General features: G+C 39.1%; 1 protein-coding gene across 3 annotated transcripts in view; it reads right to left on the reverse strand.

Annotated features, from left to right (window-relative positions):
* KCNT2 (potassium sodium-activated channel subfamily T member 2) overlaps window positions 1–22,850 on the reverse strand; it is a 293,358-nt gene that overhangs the window by 47,072 nt on the left and 223,436 nt on the right. For all 3 annotated transcript variants that reach the window (XM_077824102.1, XM_077824101.1, XM_077824100.1), the window contains 2 exons: window positions 17,964–18,098; window positions 1,510–1,621 (listed from right to left, as the gene is read on the reverse strand). In XM_077824102.1, the coding sequence (XP_077680228.1) occupies window positions 1,510–1,621; window positions 17,964–18,098 (247 nt within the window). The remainder of the gene's footprint in view (window positions 1–1,509; window positions 1,622–17,963; window positions 18,099–22,850) is intronic.

Genomic DNA, 22,850 nt, shown 5'->3' on the forward strand with positions numbered 1-22,850 from the left:
TATCACAGCATGACTAGAATATAAAATATTAAGTGCTTTCAGGTGGGGACTGTCTGTACAGCACTTGGTACAATATAGTCCTGGTGCATTACTGAGACTCCTAGGTGCTACCATAATACAAAAGATTTTTTTTTTTCAGAAATCTGGAGATAAGAATCATTTCCAGAAATTATTTAGTGACTCTTCTTAAATAGCAAATTTGAGAACCTCAAACTGATCACAGATAACTGAACACAAAGAAGCTAAATTAGCCAAATAAATCAATCAGTATGAATTACACCTCTACCCCGATGTAACACTGTACTCGGTAGCCAAAAAAATCTTACTGCGTTATATCAAACTTGCTTTGATCCACCGGAGAGTGCAGCCCCACCCCCCACCCCGGAGCACTGCTGTACCGCGTTATATCCGAATTTGTGTTATATCTGGTCACGTTATATCTGGTTAGAGGTGTATTTGCTCAGCTCCACTGAATACTTCCTGTAGACAAAATATTTTCTACAGGACTTGGAAAAGAAGTTGGCTTAGCCACTGATCAAATGCAGTTCTGAGCAAACCAGAATTTCTCTGTCTAACCTCCCTGTTCCCCATGCTCACCAGATATATGCCCTAAACAAAACTGAAGATAAATATTTTAGCTTTATATCAAATAATACCCCTCCATTTTTCCCCTGGGAGGGCAACTTTTACAAAAAACAAAGCAAACGCAAAATACAGATACCAAGAGTTTGCAATGGGTTATCACAGCGGTTCTCAAACTGTGGGTCAGGACCCCAAAGTGGGTTGCGACTGTGTTTTAATGGGGTCTCTGGGGCTGGCATTAGCCTTGCTGAGGCCGAAGCTGAAGCCCAAGCCCCACTGCCGAGGGTCAAAGCCAGAGGGCTTCAGGTTATAGACTCCCTGCCTGGGGCTGAAGCTCTTAGAATTTGGCTTTGGCCTCCTCACCTGGGGTGGTGGGGCTTGGGCGGGCTTAGGCTCCCCACCTCCTGGGGTCATGTAGTAATTTTTGTTGTCAGAAGGGGGTTGCGGTACAATCAAATTTGAGAACCCCTGGGTTATCAGAATATGGAATTATAGTCTTGCTAAATTGACTTGAAGCACAATATATTTTATTATCATTATACTAGTACATGTATGCATAGTAAAGCAAGTGCATAGATTTTAAGTGTTTCAAGTCACTTTAAATGTTTTGCACATTAATTGCCTAATAACCTCTTAGAATATTGGATGGTATTTTTTAAACAGGTACAGTTAATGTTTCCTCGAACAGTGTCAGCCTATAAATCAAATACTTCTAAAATTAGGTTTTGTAAAGTTGATGAATCTAGATAGAAACCAAATTGAAGATTAAAGTTCAGGTAGACTTCAGAAAAAAAGCTTTCTGGTATGCCTGTCCCTACAGCTTCCAGGCTGTTTCAATCTGTTCTGACTAGTCTACCATAAAACCAGTAAGGGATAAGACAAGTTGATGTAATCTTTAACCCCGTTATAAAAAGCAGGTATCCTTACCTTTTCCAGTTTTGATAGCGCAAGAGAGTAGCAGTCTTTGGCTCTGAACTGCATGAATCTCATATTGGCTGGGTGAGTTAGTTCTGTGATTATGCTTAGACTTGAAAACAACCTATATTTTAAGGAAATGTTACAGTTACACCTCCAATGATTGTAATTCACTGTTAAGTTTTGCATTATGCTGTACTTTATCTGTACCTCCACATTTATAATGAAGTGTGAGATAATTCTGGCTTTTGACACAAGAATACTCATAACTAATAGCAAGGAATGCTGTACAAAAGATTCTCCATAGACTCAGGGGAAGCAAATGCATTTTAAAAAGTGGAGCTTGCAAATATTAACAAAATAAACATTTACTGCAATTGCTAGAGCATTTCAGCTGACACCTTAATCTCCAATATGACGCAAGTCTATATGGAAAGAGAGGAAACCCAGGAAACATTTAAAGATGACAACACCTTCATTGGAAGTTGTCCTAGTATGTTAACTACCAGTATATCAAAAATAGGGTTATACTCAATTATTCACCCATGATTTCTCTGTTTACTTGTTGTGTAAATGTCTGCAGACCATACAAGCTGTCAATGTACGTATTAATGTAAAGCTGAAATTAACACTTGCTCAGAATGCAGTGACTAAAATTGCTGAGTAAATCAAATGCTCCCATAGAGTTGGACTTGAGAGAGATATATACATATCTAAAAGGCATGTAAATTGCTATCCATTGAGTTAATGGATGAGATGCTGGATTGGAGCCGCAAGGTGCCAGGCAACTTTAGAATAAAGGAAAAAGAGTATAGAGGGATAGGCCCCTCCTTCACATGCTCTGTTGCCCATTGGCCAGCCACGGAGACCACAATTATTTATTTTAACCCTGGCCTAGTGTTTCTCAAGCCTTTTGTCCCACTATTCGACATTGGTGAGGCCTCATCTGGAGTACTGTGTCCAGTTTTGGGCCCCACACTACAAGAAGGATGTGGATAAATTGGAGAGAGTCCAGCGAAGGGCAACAAAAATGATTAGGGGTCTGGAACACATGACTTATGAGGAGAGGCTGAGGGAACTGGGATTGTTTAGTCTGCGGAAGAGAAGAATGAGGGGGGATTTGATAGCTGCTTTCAACTACCTGAGAGGTGGTTCCAGAGAGGATGGTTCTAGACTATTCTCAGTGGTAGAAGAGGACAGGACAAGGAGTAATGGTCTCAAGTTGCAGTGAGGGAGGTTTAGGTTGGATATTAGGAAAAACTTTTTCACTAGGAGGGTGGTGAAACACTGGAATACGTTACCTCGGGAGGGGGTAGAATCTCCTTCCTTAGAAGTTTTTAAGGTCAGGCTTGACAAAGCCCTGGCTGGGATGATTTAATTGGGGATTGGTCCTGCTTTGAGCAAGGGGTTGGACTAGATGACCTCCTGAGGTCCCTTCCAACCCTGATATTCTATGATTCTATGGTTCTATTTGTTGAATCATCCCTCCTCATAATTATGTAGTAAAGAAGCTGTGTTTAGGTTGCTGTGGGTTTACCTGCTTAACTGTTTAAGGGGTCAGGATGGATTTTTTTCCTCTTGGGGCCAAATTGACACTGGTCTACTGAGTTTTTTGCCTTCCTCATAGAATCAGGAGAAACAGGCTAAATAGGTATAGAACTTAGGAATTGCATGAAGTTAGTTTGTCACAACCTGCAGCCAGTGTCCAGTGCATATAAAATAACCAAGGGCCAATGACCAGAAAATAAGAGACATGGGATTTGGCGGGTGGATCTCAGGCTTACAGACCTAAAGTCCTTTCAGACTGGGGTCCCTCTTTGGTACCTTCTCACCTTCTGTCACTTTGGTACCTTCTCACCATGCTGAGAAGGGGAAAGAAGCTTTAGCAGAGCAAGCTGAATGCTAGGGGAAAGCAGTGGAGAGCCTATCTTAAGTTGTGGGCTATATGGTGTGTCCTGTAAACCCCACACTTGGTCCACCTAAATGCCTGGTATGGGGAGATGGGCGGATAGTGCTCTTCTCCAATGTGAAACTTAATATTAAGTTGCAGTGGGCTGCTTAACATCATTCCTGTGTTTGTTCTTCACTTGTGTGTCCTGCTCACTGGTGAAGTATATCACATTATCACAGCCTGAACACACGTTTAAAAACAAAACAAAACTGATAGCTTAACACTGTGTTGGATGTATTACATAGGTGCTTCTAAGCACCTTGCTACATATGTATTGTCAGTAACAGCTGTCTACCTGAGAAATGTATGGATGCACTCTAAAGCCAAGTGCCAGAGGTGAGGAGGCACAGTTTCCCACAATTTCAAAGTGCAACAGTTTTCAATGGTCTCCAAAATACTAACACAATCTGGTTTCTACTAAGTAGAAAATATGGCTGACATATGAGAAAATTGAAGTGTTCCATTCTGTCTCATTCAAGACATTTTGGCCCATTTTTAGGTACCTAATGTAGAAGTGTTTAACATATAGATAGAAACTGATTGTAAACTGCATTAACCTGGGAGAACTGAACTTCTAGGGGACAGGGGTTATAGGACTGCCTTCTTATTGTTTGTAATAGATTAGCACCTTGAGGCCCTAACTGAGAAGAGGGCTGTACTGTGCCAGGTGCTGCATAATCACATAGAAAGAGACAGCTCAGGCCCCAATGAGATGACAGTGTAAATACAAGACCTCCCAAGAGTGGGAAGAAGGGAATATTATTATTCTCCGTTTTCAGGTGATGAACTGGAAAATGGGAACAAAAGTGACTTCTCCAAGTTAGGTAACACAGGGAGCCTGTGGTAATGCTGAGAATAGAATGCAGTTCTCATGTTTGTCCATTGCCTTGACCACAAAACTGTCTTTCCTCTCCATTGTGTATTTGTAGATGTGGTTAGGTGTCCAATTCCAGTGAGTTTCAATACATATGTAGCTGAAAATTCAGAATATATTCAAGCATGTACCTGGAGCTGTGCCTGGACTTGCACTAAGGCATCCAGGAAGGGATTTAACAAAGGATATTAAATGAGTTAGACATAGGCTAGCACTCCTAGGCTCTTTTTGAAAAGTAGAATTTTTAAAAATCCTGTTTGCAATATAGATCATCCTTATTTAGTAGAGCTTCCAAATTATTTTAAATAGAATTTAGATTAGACTATACTTTTGCAAGATGAATTGGTGGTGGTTTCCTTTTTTCCATATATTAATAGGGAATTGTAACACTAACAACTTTCAAACCACTATCATTATCCCTGGGGAGTTCAGGTAAACTGGGATCGAGATACGAACTGTACTGGTTTGGGCTTTTCCAAAGCCAACCAACAAATAAGCAGCTTCTTACAGGCTTCTGGCCTGACTTGTATAGCATTGCTGAACACCCAAAACTCGCACTGAAGTCAAAGGGAGCTGTGGATACTCAGCTACTTTGAAAATCATTCAACTGGTACTTAGCAACTGACTGGTTTCATAACATCAAGCAAGGATAATGTTCAAAGAGTCTATTGATGCTAGTATTCTTAATTCTAGCCTTTTGATGCCATAAAACTGCTCCTATCATGTCTGACTGCATGCTACAGTGCACATTCTAGGACAAGCAGGCATACTCTCTGGATTGTCGTATTATATGGAAAGAAATATCAGTGTCTGAGAGATTGATCTACCTCTCAAAGCCACCAGATGCTCGATTGCACTCTAGTTGTTGAGGGTCCCATAAAATAGGTGAGGAATGATGCTTTATTCCATCAGTAGCCAGTGATATTTTACAAGGAACACAGAGTATAGGAACAAAAACTTCAATGAAAATTGGTCTCTTCATGTAATTATGATAGTTTTTAGAGAGGAAATTTCATTGTTGAAGTTGGCACAAAGTCTACAGTGGTGAAAACTGTCATCATCCTGGGCTGGCCTATAGATTTAGGCAATGCTTAAGCCTGTGAGACAAACCTTGAGGGTGGTTCTTGAATACAGCATTATTATTTTTTTTATTTCAGGATGCATTTTAAGAGCAATTAATATTCCTTTCTTTGTATCATTTAGTCCCTCTGTCTCAATGGAGGCAACTTCTGTTTCTAAATGTCCTGTTCTTGTGGAATGGTGAGCTATTTGTTAGGCAGATATTATGCAAGTAGTGCACAATAGGAAACTGACATGAAAATTAACCTTGCAAAGAAAAGATATGGTTCAGGAAATACATGTAAAGTGTGTTCAAATCTAAATACTGCATTAGGTACTTTTCTCCATTATCAGCCCAAGAAAACTTAAACAAATAAATAAATTAATTTAAAAAGACATGGCCCCAAACATCAGATGTAACCTATTTGCATCTAAGACTGCCAGTTGTGAAGGCAAAATGTTCAATATGAAGAGGGATTAGCTAAGAAATGAGCAACATTCCTACTGAATGCCAAGGTGAAGGGTCTGTTCACTCTTGTTCTGTTCAGTTGGGCATGTGATATCATTTTAAAAAATTTCATAAACTAGACCAATATGGGGGACACTGTAGACAGTATACATTGCATAAGACCACGATTTTTGGAAGTGACTCGTGATTTTGAGTACCTCCATTTTTTTTGGATGCCCAAGTTGAAATCTTGAAGGCCTGATTTCCCCACTCTTCCTTCCCTTAGGTCAGGTGCTCAGGCCTTTTTTAGGTGTCCCAAATGGAGGCACTCAAAATCATGAGTCACATTTGAAAATAGCTTTTATTTCCATGTCATCCACTGTTCTTGTTTAAAGTCATATGTTTCTGTGTTCCATGTTTGTATTTACAAGGCTTGAAATGAATGGGGACGCAAACATGACTACCCAAAAAAGAGAAACTTCTGAGGTGGGCTGGAAACTTGCAAAGGGATATGTTGTCAGGGCCCTAAACTCCCTTGTTATCAACTAATTATTTTTATTGCTGGGCAATGACCAATCCAGCACTTCAGTTGTTTAAACCCTGCAGTTTAACCCTGCAGTTGTTTAAACCCTGATTTCTCATTTTTCCTCTGATCTTTCCAAAATATTCATGTGTTCCAAAACAAACTCAGACTTCAAAAAATAAAGCATTCTGCCATCTACGGAAAAATTACTTGGATAAATACACCTGAAGTAATTCTCCTCAAATATTTGTTTTAAAACAAATCACCAATACAATGCACTACCATTATAGTAATCTGAAGTGTGCATATCTGTCTTTTTTAATTGCCCTCAAATTCAGCCAATTTCAAATGGCAATGGCTGTTTCACTTCCCCTACCCCTTAATGCCAGTGATTCATTAGTATTAAATGTTGTTTTTCCCAAGGTGACTCAGTCATGAAGGCCTTTGGGTTAAAAATTGCCTGGTGAGCACAAACAGCTGTTGTAATTAACAAAACAAGATTAAGATTAATATATTCTAATGAATGCAAAACTGAACCTGGCCACTTAATAGACAAGGTGGCAAAAAACTCTTCTAGTGACATAAGCATATATTTTCCCCCTGAATTCCTTATTATTTTATCATTTTATTTCACTTCTGAACAAAATAAAATATTTGAAATTTATACTCCTATAAGTTAAGTAGTTTTGCTTTCTTGTTGGAAAGGAGTTGATAACTGAGAAGTTGTTCACTGTAAACAGACCTGTGATGTTACAGGATATACAGCATACTGTAAGTATTTATGATGAAAATAACAAATGCATTGGGGTTCCCTTTCTTGAATTCAGAGAATGCGGTGTTGGGATATGTGTACTCTTTAACTTCAGGAAGTCAAGCAGTCTTTCGAGCGGGAGTTAGATCTGCGGTGAATCAGGAAATGAATAAGTTAAGGAATAGTACTGTTTTCCTTATGCTAACTTTCTTGTTCAGTTTTGGTAGAAAGCAACTCCTGTGAGTTTTTTTAACCGTTGTCACATGGCATAAGGGACGTGGATTGATTAAAATTCTGCTTTCTTGTATGAATTGAGCTATACAGTCTATGGATTGTTTATAAACACAGGATAACTTTATGGTTATCTGAACATTTAACTCTGAATGGATTATTTCTTAGGTCCTCTGATAAGCTTGTGTTGTGATGAGATGATGTATTCCTATAGCTCTAAAGCTGTAAGGTAGTTGACTGTGTTAGGTCTGTCTCATGCTACCCTTGCTGAAGTACTTAAGCTGTCCCTGTTGCTCCAATGGTCAGTTTTTTGCAATGAGGAGGTGAAAATACTCCAATACAATATCCAGTTACAGAGGAAAGTATTTAGAAAGTCACCAAACGTTCAGCCCTGCAAGGAGGTTGTCTAGTGCATAACAAATCATATATTGAGGGTTGGATTGTCTAAGCCTCCGTAGTTTAGAAATAAGTCTGTGACATTTATAGGTGGGCTCCTCTCTGGAGGCTGAATCTAAGGAATAGTGTGTGTTTGTCAAATCTGTAAAGCAGCCATGACTTTGCTGTACATGTCTCCTGTACAGCACAGATTGGAAGCGACCTGCTATAGCAGATCTGCCACTCTCAGAACGGGCCTTGACATGAATTTCAAGTTTGTGTGTTGCCAGGCTGTAACAGCAATAGATGCAATCAGGCACCCATTTTAGACATGGTTCTCTTGAAACCAGCTGAACTAATGAGTTAGTGTCAAATGCAATAAAAACCTGGATATGTTTTCTGAATGCTTCAGCACACTGTATTCTAGGTCAGGTTTGTGGAGAAGGGATTCACTAGAATGGGAAAGCAAGCAAAGGCTAAACATTCAGCAAGATCAATGACTAAGATTTTGTCTAAATAAATGTTTCTTAATGTCCTTTATTGTTGCAGTACCAGTGTAGTAGCTCGGCTGATGATCGGTGTGATAGAAGCACTAGTGTACACCAGTTGCTGGAGTTTTAACTATCCCATCATTGCAGACCTCTTCTAAGAAATGTTAGATAACCTTGTGGTAAAAATGCTGGTGGATGCAGCCTGTCTGTACGAGAACTGGGCTAGCAGTAGTGCAATCTTTGGAGATATTAAGAATAATGCTAACATAAGCAGTGTGGGGTGGAACTCGGTCACCAGGTCTTGGAAGGAAATTTGTGCAAGTCTAGAGCAGCAACTAAAACTCTTCAAAAATAGTATAAAATAGATTTGTCATTGGGGCTGGAAGCTTTGTCTCTTTGAAGTCACAACCACCAAGTAAACGACCTCCTAAATGAGAAACCTGAGCTCACAAGCTCTGAATGGGTTCAATACAAAAGAACAGAATAATCAGCTCAGTTAGGACTATATTAAATATCCCACAATGCAGGACACTGTGGAGGGGTTAAAATGCATCTATCCCTTTGGGAACCTGCTGATAGGGCTACAGAGAAACTGGTCTTTCTTCAACATGTTTATGAAAGGGTGCTAAATGGACTGGGTAAGGGGAATTGTCTGAATTCAGGATCTGACATGGAAAGGATAATGATCAAACACTTTTTATGTGGGACGCACAATAGGATCCATGTGTGACTTTTCACAACAGGCCACAAAAACTTTTCTACTTGCAACTGTATTTGTTTGTTCCCAATAGGTAAGAACTTCATACATACTCAGAAACATCTCTCAATTTCCAACCTCAAGAGCCATGTTGATAAGAACTAGATCTTGGGTTAGGATGTAAAGAGGTGCTCTAGTTCTATGTTGCCAGATGAGTCCAGACTCTCAAGGTGATGTGATCACCCAGTATCATAGCTAAAAAAATGTTTATTTGTTTCAGCCAGGGTGTTTGTTAGGATCATGGAACCCTTATCTCTTTTGTTCTCAGCCAGAACTTGGGTTCCACAAGTATCAGTAGGAAGACATAGGTGATCTTCCCATTTCAGATCGAGGACAAAATGCTCATCACAACTGCATTCTCTTTTCTCCTTCATTCAAATTATGGTAATTCAGGGCTTGATCAGTGGTGCTGTGAATAGATAAACTTCCACTACTTCTGAAATATTTGAACCACTACCCTTTGATCTCAGAAATATACATCTGGGTCCAATATCAATTGATGTAGTCTTCTATTGTCTTGTCTCTTTCCTATTACGTGGCCATTGGTAATGTTCTGTTGGACACTTTCCACTGCTGCCCTTGCAGGTTTCCCTAACAAAGGGTTTAGTTTATGTAACATAGGGCCATGTTTGCCTTTGTCTAACTGGGTCAGCTAGATTGAAGGGTCGGGATTGAAGGGTGTTCAGCATCAAACATGAACTACATTCACATCACTGCTCTTAGATTTTCCTGAACATTCTCTAAACCAAAGTTCACCTGAGTCCAATGGGACCTTTTCCTGAGTAAGCACTGCCAAACTTTGGCTAAAATGCTGGTGTACCCTACAAGAGTGAAGAGTTTCCTACAGAAATGAAGTAGGCTTATGGGTATAAGTGGTCAACCTTTAACATTTTCTTCCATTTTTTAGTTTGCAATGTATTCTGTACTCTTGAAATAGGAAACATCACTGGACTCACTAATCTCTTTCAGCTTTTTAAATATGATCGTTACAAATGCTCATTTTTAAATGGGGGTGGGAATACACAAATGGATGGAAACCAAGTTATTTGTGAAATTGTGTGAGAGTTTAACAAATTTTTTACAATAAAATATTTAAATACAATCGTGCATATTTATTTAAGCATTTTTTTTCAGCATGTTGTTTTAAAGACTGTCTACATTTTATGGCATCTACCAGCTTCAAGTTTTGTCATGTGAATATCTGAATGTTGAGTGTGATGATCATTTAGAGAAAAAATGGGGTGGTCAGCTTTGAGAAAACTCTAAAATTTGCTGGGCAATGATAAGTTGTCTACATTGTACTCTCTTCTGTGGTTGAGAAGGGACAGTGCTTGGATACCGAAAACACACAGGGGATGTTTTATTCAGGATGCTGAGCATACACTGACTGTAGCTCCCTGGTTCTCTGATTCACAGACCGACACATGCAGTGTCTGCCTGCATTACGCAATGGTGGAATTGACTACTAACTAAATGCTAGCATATGCTAAATAAATCACACTCTCCAGCCTAAGAATTAACCTCTACACTTGTGTGTTAGATTGTGTGGAAATTTATTAAAGCCAATTTGTTGATGCAATCCTACTATCACGGTAAGTGAGGGAAAGTTGTACAAATCGAGGCAACTGAAGAGATTCATTTTTTAATTTCCTTTAAAAAAAAAATCCTCTCTAAACCCTGGCTTCTTATTTCTGCATTGATTCTGGACCATGCAATGCATAATTATCAAAGGATTTGCTGCTAGAGGATTTTCTTGTATTAGCTTCTTATATCAAGCAGGTATTTAAATGTGAATATTAGCAATATAATAAGTAGAGTCAACTGTAAAGGGAGGATTAACACCTGATATAATGACTGAATATACATAACTGAATGTGAAAGCAAGTTATTGGGTCCCTGGAAGAGCTGGATTTAGACCATCATTGGGTTATGCAAAGTGACTGTTCATAGTGAGTCAATTTCAAAACTATTCTTTGGACTGTAAGGCTGTACAAATTAAGTCTGCCCTCTAGTGGAATTATAGGGAAAGTACTGTGCAGCTATTAATCTGATTAATGTGCAGGTAAAATTTTGTCTTGCTCTAAATGCCTGTGCAGGGAGTAAAGGAGCATAAGGCACCTCCTTAAGCCCACACATAGGCTATCCAAATTGTGGATCACATCGTAAGGATGAGAACAGTCTCTAGGAAGCCACTATTCCTCATCCCATGCCAGTGAGTGAGGAGTGGACAGGGACAGGCAGAGCTGAGGTGATGTGGAAGCAGAAATAGTCTGCTAATAGGTTAGACTAGTAGCAGACCCCTTTTCCTCTGGACCAAGACAGGGACACAAAGGGAGAGATGTAACACAGTCATAATTCCCTCCTTTGTCTGCCCCTGACTCCAGAAAGACTGTTAAATCACAATCAGGCCCTTTAATCACATAGCAACAGCCATGTGTAATGCTTTCTATCATATCCGCTTGTCTAGGAGACTCTGTCCCACTCTAGTAGACAAAGACCTGGCCGCAATTATTCATGCATTCATCACCTCTCATCTGGATCACAGCAATGTGATACACCTGGGCAAGAAGCCTTCAGCACTTCGAAAATTCCAACTGGTACAAAACGCTCCAGGACATCTCCTCAGCAACACAGGCTACTGTGAGCACATGACACATGTCCTCTGCTCTCTACACTGGCTTCCCATAGAATTTCCAATTGAGTTCAAGGTCTCTGTCCTTATCTTCAAAGCTCTCCTTGGCCTAGGCCCAGGGTACCTAAAAGGCTATCTAAAGGTCCAGGAAAAGCTGGTTAAAGGACCAGAACGATGTGGGGGTTGGGGCTGCTATGGTTTGAACTTCAGGGAGCCAACCTGCCTTTCTTATAGCCCACCTTACCCCTCCTATGAAGGGGGTGACGGTAAGGTCCCAGGGGCAATGGATTTTCTGGAGAGACCTGGATGGAAAAAGAGGGGGAGCTGTTGGAAACCGCCTGGGTAATTACGTAATAAACATGGAGTTACCTGCACTGTACACTTTTATCTCCCCGGTAGTCCCAGACATCTAATAATGAAGTTGTGGCCTGATTAAATCCATATCAAGTGTCTCTTGTCCATTTTTAGTATAGCCAAACAACTGATAGGCCTTAAAATATATGCTCAGGGTCAGTTAGACTTGCCAAATGAATAAGGGAAGCCTATTCTAGAGTAAAGAAAGCCTCCACTGAGGAGGCCCTGCATTTCACCCCAAGACTAACACATCAGTGCAGAATCATTCGATGACTTCAACTGGTAGGATGAAACGGGAAAAAGGCCTTTTGGGCCACCTATACATTGCCCAAAGCCAGTACATTTTATTTATACTTCAAAACTAAGCTAAGCTTGTTCTTTTGCATCCAAAGTATTAAAGATTCATATTCCATTCAGTGAGACTGATACATACTTTCTTACTCCCTTTTGAGCTTTAATTGAGTCAAAGTGGTGGTGTGCCAGAGTTTTAATTGGCATGGTGCAACTTCTTGCTTTCAACAAATAAACAAATATGCTATAAACAGCACATTCATCGTCTGAGGAGGAAGGCAACTTTAAACTGAGCAAGATTATTAATCAATGTAAAACACTGAGCAATGTCAGAAAGCTTTCAAAAGAATCAACAACCTAGGCTCAACAGTAATATTTTACCTTACTGAGGTCAAAGTATTAATTCCATTTAGAGAATGGTCTCTAAATTTTTTTTGAATGATCCCATTCACTGTGACTTAGTTTCTACTATATATTCACTTTACTCAGTCTTTAAAAGTACGATTGAATCAAAGATGCAAAGACCATTGTCGTCATGAACTACATATCTTAACAAAATACTTCAATGCTTTAAAATCGTTTTATAATGTTGCCATGAAAAACTCAGGTAACAATTTGCTGCTTTTTTTATTACAAAGCAAATCTCAAAAGTAGACTCATGTTTACTAGAACCCAATCTGGATTGTTCTCCCTCTCACATGCTGTTCAGATTATTTATACATAGAACCCTTTTCCCCATCATATTAACCCACTGAAAACTTTTCTGAATATACTTTATTTGGGCATTATTTCTGCTAAAGAATATCACTTTGTGCTTACATGTATTGAATAGCCTGTTCCAACACTAAACGTCTTAACTATTTTATAGGATAATCTAGATTAGGCAATCTTCACCCACCCCCTCCACCCATAATTATGCCTCTAAATTTGCTATCATCTGCAAATGTAATGACCTTACAATATGTGCTCTAGCTTGGTCTAAAATCATTAATAAAACTGTTAAAATAATTGCCCTAATATTTAGCCCTATGAAACTCCTTACAAAATTCTATGAAGAATGTAAACCTCTGATGTAAATGCTGTGCATTTTCACTCGTAAAAAATTGTCTATATATTATACCTCATCAATATTTGATACATCTTTTTACATCCTTTCTGCTTTAATGTTGGTGCACAAAGTGGAAACTAGTCTCCTCCATTCCTCTGTCATTTGTTTTACAAAATACTACTGGTGAAAGATTGTGAAAGCATTCTGAAAATCTAGTTATGGGTAAATATTTCATTTTAAAACCTATTTTTTCTTTTCTAACTTGGTCAAAAAACACAAAGAAAATCCCATTCCTCTTTTGGCCTTCCTGTAATTCTATATTTTTATAATAGTTATGCTTCAGATATGAGCTAATGTTGCCATCTAGTGAAAACATGGTGCAAGCTGTTAACAGACATAGAACCATTGTACATATCTGCAGAGCAAAACTTAATTATGGCTTTTCCTAACTTTTGAGTACTTGACTTTGAAACCTTAATGTTCTCTGAACATTTTTTGTGTAATTTTCTAGTTTGTTTTTTTAAAGCATGCATTGACACCCACATGGTTCATCAGTGGATCCATCACCCTCACCTCTGGCGCTTGAGCTAAGAGACTAAATTCTAGCAGTAGTAGGTTGCCATCCTCTATGTGGACCAGCCCTAGACAGGGATGGGACACTTTGCCAGGGGATTTCACAGATATTCACTGAAAACAGGGAATGGTGAGACTCTGGAATCTTGGGTTCTATTCTAGGGTCTGGAGGGGAGTGTCCTTTGCTGGCCACAGTCTCTTCTGTCCTGTTTCTCATTCCTTGTCCCAATCTCCTCCTCCTGTTCTGAAGTGTCAGTTGGATTCTAGGAGAAGAATCCTGACCTAAGAAGTTGGGTCAGTAAGACTACTGAAAGCGTGTGGTGAGAACTTTTGCTTTGAATTTAACATAGTTTAACTGAGGCACCACTTGTATTTTAACTTTAATTTTCTTGCAACCATTTCTGACCCTTATGTCGCTGTACTTGTACGCACTTCAAATCTATCCTTTGTAGTTACTAAACTTGTTTTATTGTTTTGTCCAACCCAGTGTGTCTAAACTAGAGTATCTGGAAATTCCGTTGGGTGGGTGTCAAGTTCCATTCATATTATTTATTTAAAGAAATAATGGGCTTGATATAACTTGTATTGTTCAGAAGGCTGGGAAGTATAGGACATATATTTCTGGGGGGAAATCTAAGAGTGAGGGTGTGCTGGGGTCATCCTGAAATATAACCTAGACAGGTGACCGTGATAGTTTAACCCAGGTGTGACTGGCAGGCTGCAGTTACACACATACACAGGGGGTGTGACTTGCATGGTGGAAGGATGTTTGTGACCAGCGCAGGTGGGAGTTACTTCAAGAAGGCATTGTAAGGCACCTAAGTTTGCAGGGCAACGGTGACACAGCTGCTCATTAGTCTGGATTGTACTCTGGTATGTCACAGATGCCTGGTCCAGACTTGGTATGGCCCAAAACAGCTCAGAGCTACAATTGCAGGGGAAGTCCTTCTCAGCCCTGGGCTGGAATAGACTCTGTGCAAACTGAATCTCTGTGAATATAGCTACTAAAATGTAAGACCTCTTTGAGCATGTGCAACCTTTATTTTTTCAAGAGTTTATAACTTGGATTCTAGAGGGTTTTCATGTGGTGGCAAAAGGCCTCCCCTCCCACAAAGGCCACTCCCACCTACATTTGAAGTCCCTGTTCCAAAGAATGGAGTGCTAGACTTGTTCAAGAAAGGTCTTGCCTTGTTTTGCCCTATTTAAAAAAAACAAAACAAAACAAAACTTATTTTTCCCTAGTCTCATTCATAGAAATGGCCTCATCTATTCTGGCTGAAATTTCAAAAGAAAAAACCTTTCACAAAACAAAGACTACTGAAGAATGAAATCCCCCCTCTTTATTTCCTTGTTTCACTGTCAGTTTCATACAATTTCTCACCCGAAATGTTTTGTTTCATCATGAGATGGAGTGCAGCTTCTACAATATTTGCAAATGAAATTTCAACACACTATGGACTTGTTGAAATGAAGGGCCCAATCCTACAATTTCTACTGTGTCAAAACTCCCTTGGAATTCATTTGAAGGGATACTGAATTCTTATTAAGGTGAAGGACTGAAGGTCTAATAGTTAAACTGTGCTACCCTGGCAAAAATGTGTTTGGAATTAATCATTTCCTCATTTTAGGGCCTAGGCCATGATTTGGCAAGGCACTCAAGTACATATTATCTTTGAGCATGTGAGTAGTGCTATTGTAGCCAATAGGCTATTCATATCCTTAACGCTAAGTGCCTGCTTAGTTGCCTTGCTGAATCAGGATCTTAAAGAGATGCCATTGAATTCCAACCAGGATCTTAGGCATGAGTGGGTATAAAACCAGACCTTAGCTGAAACCCATTTTATTCTTCATCAGAGCACCATCTCCTTAGTCTCTTTCTACTTTTTCTGACTTTGAGCAATACTTTTTAAAGAGACATTTTTTCTCCTCTTTGTGAGCTGTGTGAGTCTCTTTTCTGGCTAAAGCAAGAAAGGTTTTGTTCTGATTTCTTTTGCATCCTTTGAACAGTCTGCCCTGCTGCTAAAAATCTGTGCTCAGAGAGAGGGTTTAGTGCTTTACTGGGAACTGTACTGATCTACCAAATGAGCTAAGAGGCATTTGTTCTTCTACAAGGGAAAACAATTAGTGGGACCTAATAATCAGTAATGGAAATATTGGCAAGTGTTCTCTTCACAGTTAATCCAGATGGTATGGATGACACTATGACAAAAGGGAAGAGAGCCTGCTGTAGTGGGAACATGTCTGACTACTTCTGTTAATTTGCTGTAATCATAGACGTTCTACCAGGAGCAGGTCAGATGGAAAAGAACATGAAAATGATAAAGATAGGACTTAGCTATGGTATATTGTTAATTAAAGCTTATTAAGAGAACCAATTTAAAGTGCTACTTTGAACACTTTAGTCCCTTCTAATTATTAGACATAGAGAAAGACAAAAGTAACTCTTATGACCACATACACACATGTATCTTCTAGTTTCTTCCCATAGTTATTGCTGGATCATTTGCAAGCAATGAGTAAATGGTTTATGTAATTCCAACTGTGAAAGAGAACCTGTTTTTCTTCAATATTTAGATTCAGATTTTCCCTCCCTGTCCCCTGGAACTTTGTGACCTGTAACACAGACCATAATTAGGGGCAGCTACCTCTCAAAAGGGGCAAAATTCTAGTTTGGTTCAAAATCTGAACAACTATCCAAGTTACTGGACATCAGTCCTTCACTCACCTAATTTGTAGTCCTCTTTCTCTCACAGCACCCACTGTCTGTAATGAGTTTAGGATTATGACCTTATCACAAGATGTTTATTAAGGCAAAGGTCCAGTGAGTTTCCTCTATCTCAAGTCTTCCAGGCATGGCTGACTGGCCTTCTTTCCCTTCCCACAGACTACTCAGATGCCTTCAAAAGACTCTGGAGAAGTAGCAAGTGGCCATATTGGAATGTGAGGAGTCATATCTGAGAGCTGGAGTCTTACCCTTCCACATCCCAAGAGACCTGAGTATAGTACTGTCATAAATATAAAGGGAAGGGTAAACCCCTTTGAAATCCCTCCTGGCCAGGGGAAAGCTCCTCTCACCTGTAAAGGGTTAAGAAGCTAAAGGTAACCTCGCTGGCACCTGACCAAAATGACCAATGAGGGGACAAGATACTTTCAAAAGCTGGGAGGAGGGAGAGAAACAAAGGGTCTGTGTCTGTCTATATGCTGGTTTCTGCCGGGGATAGACCAGGAATGGAGTCTTAGAACTTTTAGTAAGTAATCTAGCTAAGTATGTGTTAGATTATGATTTCTTTAAATGGCTGAGAAAAGGATTGTGCTGAATAGAATAACTATTTCTGTCTGTGTATCTTTTTTGTAACTTAAGGTTTTGCCTAGAGGGGTTCTCTATGTTTTTTTTAATCTAATTACCCTGTAAGATATCTACCATCCTGATTTTACAGGGGGGATTTCTTCATTTCTATTTACTTCTATTTTTATTAAAACTCTTCTTGTAAGAAACTGAATGCTTTTTCATTGTTCTCAGATCCAAGGGTTTGGGTCTGTGGTCACCTATGCAAATTGGTGAGGCTTTTTATCCAACATTTCCCAGGAAAGGGGGGGTGCAAGTGTTGGGAGGATTGTTCATTGTTCTTAAGATCCAAGGGTCTGGGTCTGTAGTCACCTAGGCAAATTGGTGAGGCTTTTTACCAAACCTTGTCCAGGAAGTGGGGTGCAAGGTTTTGGGAAGTATTTTGGGGGGAAGGACGCGTCCAAACAGCTCTTCCCAAGTAACCAGTATTAGTTTGGTGGTGGTAGCGGCCAGTCCAAGGACAACGGGTGGAATATTTTGTACCTTGGGGAAGTTTTGACCTAAGCTGGTAAAGAGAGGCTTAGGAGGTTTTTCATGCAGGTCCCCACATCTGTACCCTAGAGTTCAGAGTGGGGGAGGAACCTTGACAAGTACCGTGAAGCAGCAATGACTTTTGCTTGATTATATAAAGTGGTGTTTAATTAAAAATGGAGGTAAGAGAAATGGTTGAGAAGCCACACTTTCATCTCCCCCTCCACAAAAAGATTTCTAAAATATTTCATGCTTAACATAGCTGTATGGGTTAGTTACAAAATGACTTACCTAAAGAGAGTTTGTACATTTACAATAGTCTTGGCATCTGCCATATAGTCTTCCTCAGCACTCATAGTACTTTCCTTGTCCACAACCACCATGTTGGCAGCAAAGGTCACCCCACATCTTAGCAAATCATCTAGGCTGTTGTAAAGAGGAACAGAATTAAAAACCAATATAAATACATGGCAGGATACGTATGAGTTAGAAAAACTCAACTGTAACATATCCTGGGAGCTCATCAATCTTATATTTGATTCCTACCACTTGGTGGTGGTCTCTGAATGCACTTTAACTATAAGCTTCATGTAAGTGTTTTGGTAGAACAGAGACAATATGAATAATAATTTTAATGTTCTTTGAAGTAAAATAGAATCCTGCTGATAGATTGCCGAGGATCGCTTGTCCTTCTCCATTCACTAAAAGAACGTTGGTAAAATTACACTACACTGTGCATGTGTATATGTATCAATTCCCCTTCTCCAACAAGGTCTTCCACAATGCATTACATTGTCATTACCTGTTTCATATAAGTGTCTTACCTCCTACACAAAAGGACCTTTTCATATATCAAGGGCCTTCACCCAGAGGCAGTCGGATATGTTGATTTTCTAGCTTCTCACCTCATAGTCCCTCACTGGCTCCCTATTCTCTCTCATACTGAAGGATCACTTTTGCACAAGAGTAGCTTTCCAGAAGTCTCTTAAGCTACTGTTCCTTTAAGGGTAGGGGATAGAGGAAGTGAGACGCACAGAAGGCCAAGGTTTTAGAATAAGAAGCTGAGATATTATGAGCTTTCTGTACACTAGTGGAGAAGTAGAAGCAACAGCAATGATAGAGTCCTGCAAACATGTAGAGCATTACACAGGCAAAAGCAGGAATCAAGTTACTTTCTGAGCATAGCTTCCCACACAAATTTATGTAGCAAGAACTGCCAAAGGATTCCCTCTTCCAGCCCAAGGGATAAGGCCAATGTCTCTTGGAAAAAGACAAACCAAAATTCATACTGATACACATTCACTAGAAAACATGGTTTCAAAATTTTGAATATACACCCCAAAATTTTTAGATCCACAAGTGTTTACAAGAAAACATAAAATGTATTTGTGAGTTTGTTGTGCATAGTTAACCTTGAATGAAGGAGGAACAAAATTTAGCTGCTGATTTTTTTTTCTTAACTAAAATGCACTGTATAAAACACACATCTAGAAATAGAAACAGGTCTTGAAAATCCAATTAATTTATACACTCTTCTGTCCCATTTAATAAATCCATTTAAACTAAGCCCAGAACCTCTTCTCCAGGATGGTGGTATAGTTGCTGACCTGCTACTCCAGCTCTCCTCATAACATAAAGAAGGTTCTCCTCAGCCATCCAGGTGCACCTCCTCTTGCACCTAGGTGTTTTGTGTGTCTCATTCTTTTTTCTCTTAAATAGAATTTTTTCCCTTGGCAAGAAGGCTAAGCCAACACTGTTACTTTCACTAAAGATGAGGGGAGATGACAGAAACACTGGCCCAAGCACCACTGGTCCTTTAATGGGCTGAAAGGGAAGGAAACAAGCAACCCGTGCACTACTAAGAGTCTGTCTACATGGGAAAGTTTTACCAGTTACAGTGATAATTTATACCAGTATACCCCATCTCCCCCCAAGGATACTCTCACATGGGAATAAGAGTGTCTATGTGGCAAGTTATACTGATATAACCATATAGGCTCAAATTTTAACCTTACTGAAAAAAAAGGTGGAGACAAGGTCCAATTGATTTAGAAACGGGGAAATCAGGTGTGTGGGAGCAGATTGGATGGAGACATTGCACTCCTTGTCAAAGGGGCTAGAATGGCCTTAGATGCTGTACTTTTAAAAAAAGGATGGGAGGAAGGAAGGAGACATAAGTCTCTTGAGCTACTGTTCCTTTAAGAGTAGAGGAGAGAGGAAGTGAGAAGCACAGAAGGCCAAGGTTTTAGACTAAGAAGCTGAGATATTGTGAGCCTTCTGTACACTAGTGAAGAAGCAGGAGCAGCAGTAATGATAGAGCCCTGCAAAGATGTAGAGCCCAAGAAAGATGACTTGCTGGTGGGGAGGCAGCCAAACATTAATTTATTGATGGTGGGATGCATAAACTGATTTGAGGGGTGCTATCCAGTATTCATTTAGTAGAACAACAGAGGACAGTGATGGGGGATGGTTGGCCTGGCAAGTAGGGGATAACCCACCTAAGGGGGGACCCCACAAGTGGTAGACTGAGGCCTTCAGTCCCAAGCCATGAAGGGTATTAGATTAGGCTAATACTACAGGGCCTATTTTAAATACTTTTGCTCCTTTTTGAAGCTCATTAGCTGTAGGCTATAGCCCAAAGATTGAGTTGAGGAGACAGCCTCACATATCCTCTAGGCTATCTTTCTTTTATATGTTGCAGTGAGGGCAGCAGTCTAAATCTGTTCAAAATATTTCCTTAAACTGGGGAGGATATGGCTTGGGATACCAGTATATTTCAGACTGACAAGTATGCTTAGTTTGGGGCAAATAGGCATTGGGTCAATTCTGGGAGCCTTGAACTAAACCAGTATTCAGTCTTGAGTGGATTAAATAAATACTTACAAAGAACTACATTTAAAAAATAACTAAAAGAGTTATAAATAAAAATCAGCCATATCATCTTAAATGTTTCTGAATTAATTAGAGTTGGTCAAAAAACATTCTGTGGTGTGTTTTGTTTGTTCCTCCAAATCCCATAGGCAAGACAATAGGTGGACAACCCACCTCAGTGACTGGATCCCCAGAGACCAAAAGCGACCACTGGGCAGACCGAAAACGCACTGGGCCGATCCCATGACAAAACTCTTTGGCCAGAAATGGAAAGAATGTGCTTGCAATATAATAGACTGGTGTGGTGTCGACTTGCATTCATGGAGGGATGGACTAGGACAAGCTGGACAAAGGTGAATCCCATACTATAGAAAACTTAACTTTTATGGTCAAAATTCAAATACTGAAATATTTTGGCAGAAAACCAATGGGAATTGTAGCTTGGTTGCCTGCTCCATTCTCTTCTATGGGCTGGGCTCCCTGGTCAGACTAAATCTCCCATAATACCTTTTTATCTTTCTTCTTGGAGAGAGAGAAAAGATGGCGAATCAGGGGAAGTCTCTGGCCATGGAGCATCATGGGAGATGTAGTCTAGCCATGAAGCCCAGCCCATAGAAGAAAATATTCCAATTTGGGGGTTTGATTAAACTGATTTTTTTAAGAGAAAGCAGACACTTTGTGGAAAAACTAAACAGTTTTGATGGAAAATGTTGACCAGTGATGATATTAAGTAATAAAGAGCTGATTCCTTTTTTCCATCATAGTCTTATTCATGTTCTTACTACCCATGTGACAATACAACTTCCATTTGTGTTTGATGACTGCTCAAAACATTTTCTGCAAAACTAGTTAAAATGTAAGCATAACTAGCAACCATTCCATAGATTTGATCTTCTGTCTAAAACTAGACTGTGTTTCTGCTCTTTCACCCCATTTATCCCAACCAGTTTCCAGTGAAGCAAATAGTCTTTCAATTGTCTTTAACAGCAGTTGCATTAAGACCTAAATGCATAAAAATCTACTGCTGGGCGTGATTTTTTTTCCAGTGAAACAGTTTTTATCAGAAAATTCTAATTTGATGAAACCAAAATCATTTGTATGAAAAGCTCAGTTTTGACAAATTTTCCACTTCAATGTTTTTGAAAATGTTTCAAAATTGTTGGAATGCCATGTTTAACCCTTTTTGAAATGGAACATAAATTATTTTTGTTTGAAACAACCTACATTGCAAAATAAAATCTTTTTAATACTCCACTATAAATTAATGTCAAAATTGAAACAACTTGAAATTGAAACAAAATGTTTTGATTGATGTGACCGAATTATTTTTTTCAGATTTTCAGTTCACAAAAAATTGAGGCCTTGACTTTTCATCCTAACAGGGATTGGAAATTTTTTTTGAATTTCAAAGTTCTCGTTGGACAAGAAAACCATTTCCTACCCAGTCCTATGAAATTTCCAGTCTTGATTTTCACATTTAGTACATAGCTATATGTTCTATATTAATTGGTTTTGGAGTGATGTATAGTTGGTGATGAAATTTAATACCATTCTATATTTAGTATTTATTGGTATGCATTTAACCTGCTCATATATCAAACTCTAATCTTTCTCTTAGCAAACTACATTTTATTCTGCATTCTACCATTGTGCTGACCTTTGAAAATATAGCCCTTGTGACTACCAATAAAAAACTACACATAACAAAAAAACTTCTATACTCTGACAAGATCTCAATTATTCTACTTTCCAAAGCTGAATAAGTTTAGAATCTTTTAATTAACTTCCTACTATTACATTAAAATAATGTCTAAGCTCTTTTTAAAAATGACAGCAATGGCTATTTGGAATATCTGACTTTCTTCCTAATTATTAAAAACAAAAAATTAGGAATATTCCCTTATCAAAGATATCTATTCTCCTAATTATGCCTTTCTTAATCTCGAATGGTTTTCCTACACAACCCTTATCCATAGCCATATGGCTGTACATATTACACATCACTTACATATGGAAAATTGACAGGTTTCAGAGTAGCAGCCGTGTTAGTATTCGCAAAAAGAAAAGGAGGACTTGTGGCACCTTAGAGACTAACAAATTTATTTGAGCATAAGCTTTTGTGAGCTACAGCTCACTTCATCGGATGCAAGCTGTAGCTCATGAAAGCTTATGCTCAAATAAATTTGTTAGTCTCTAAGGTACCACAAGTACTCCTTTTCTTTATATGGAAAATTGTAGAACAAACTTCTGCTAATTGAGGCCCTATTTTGATGAAGCTCAGCCAGGCTGTGAATTTTCTTTTGATCA

Source organism: Eretmochelys imbricata, chromosome 8, assembly GCF_965152235.1.
Source record: "Eretmochelys imbricata isolate rEreImb1 chromosome 8, rEreImb1.hap1, whole genome shotgun sequence".
Classification (NCBI taxonomy): Eukaryota; Metazoa; Chordata; order Testudines; family Cheloniidae; genus Eretmochelys; species Eretmochelys imbricata.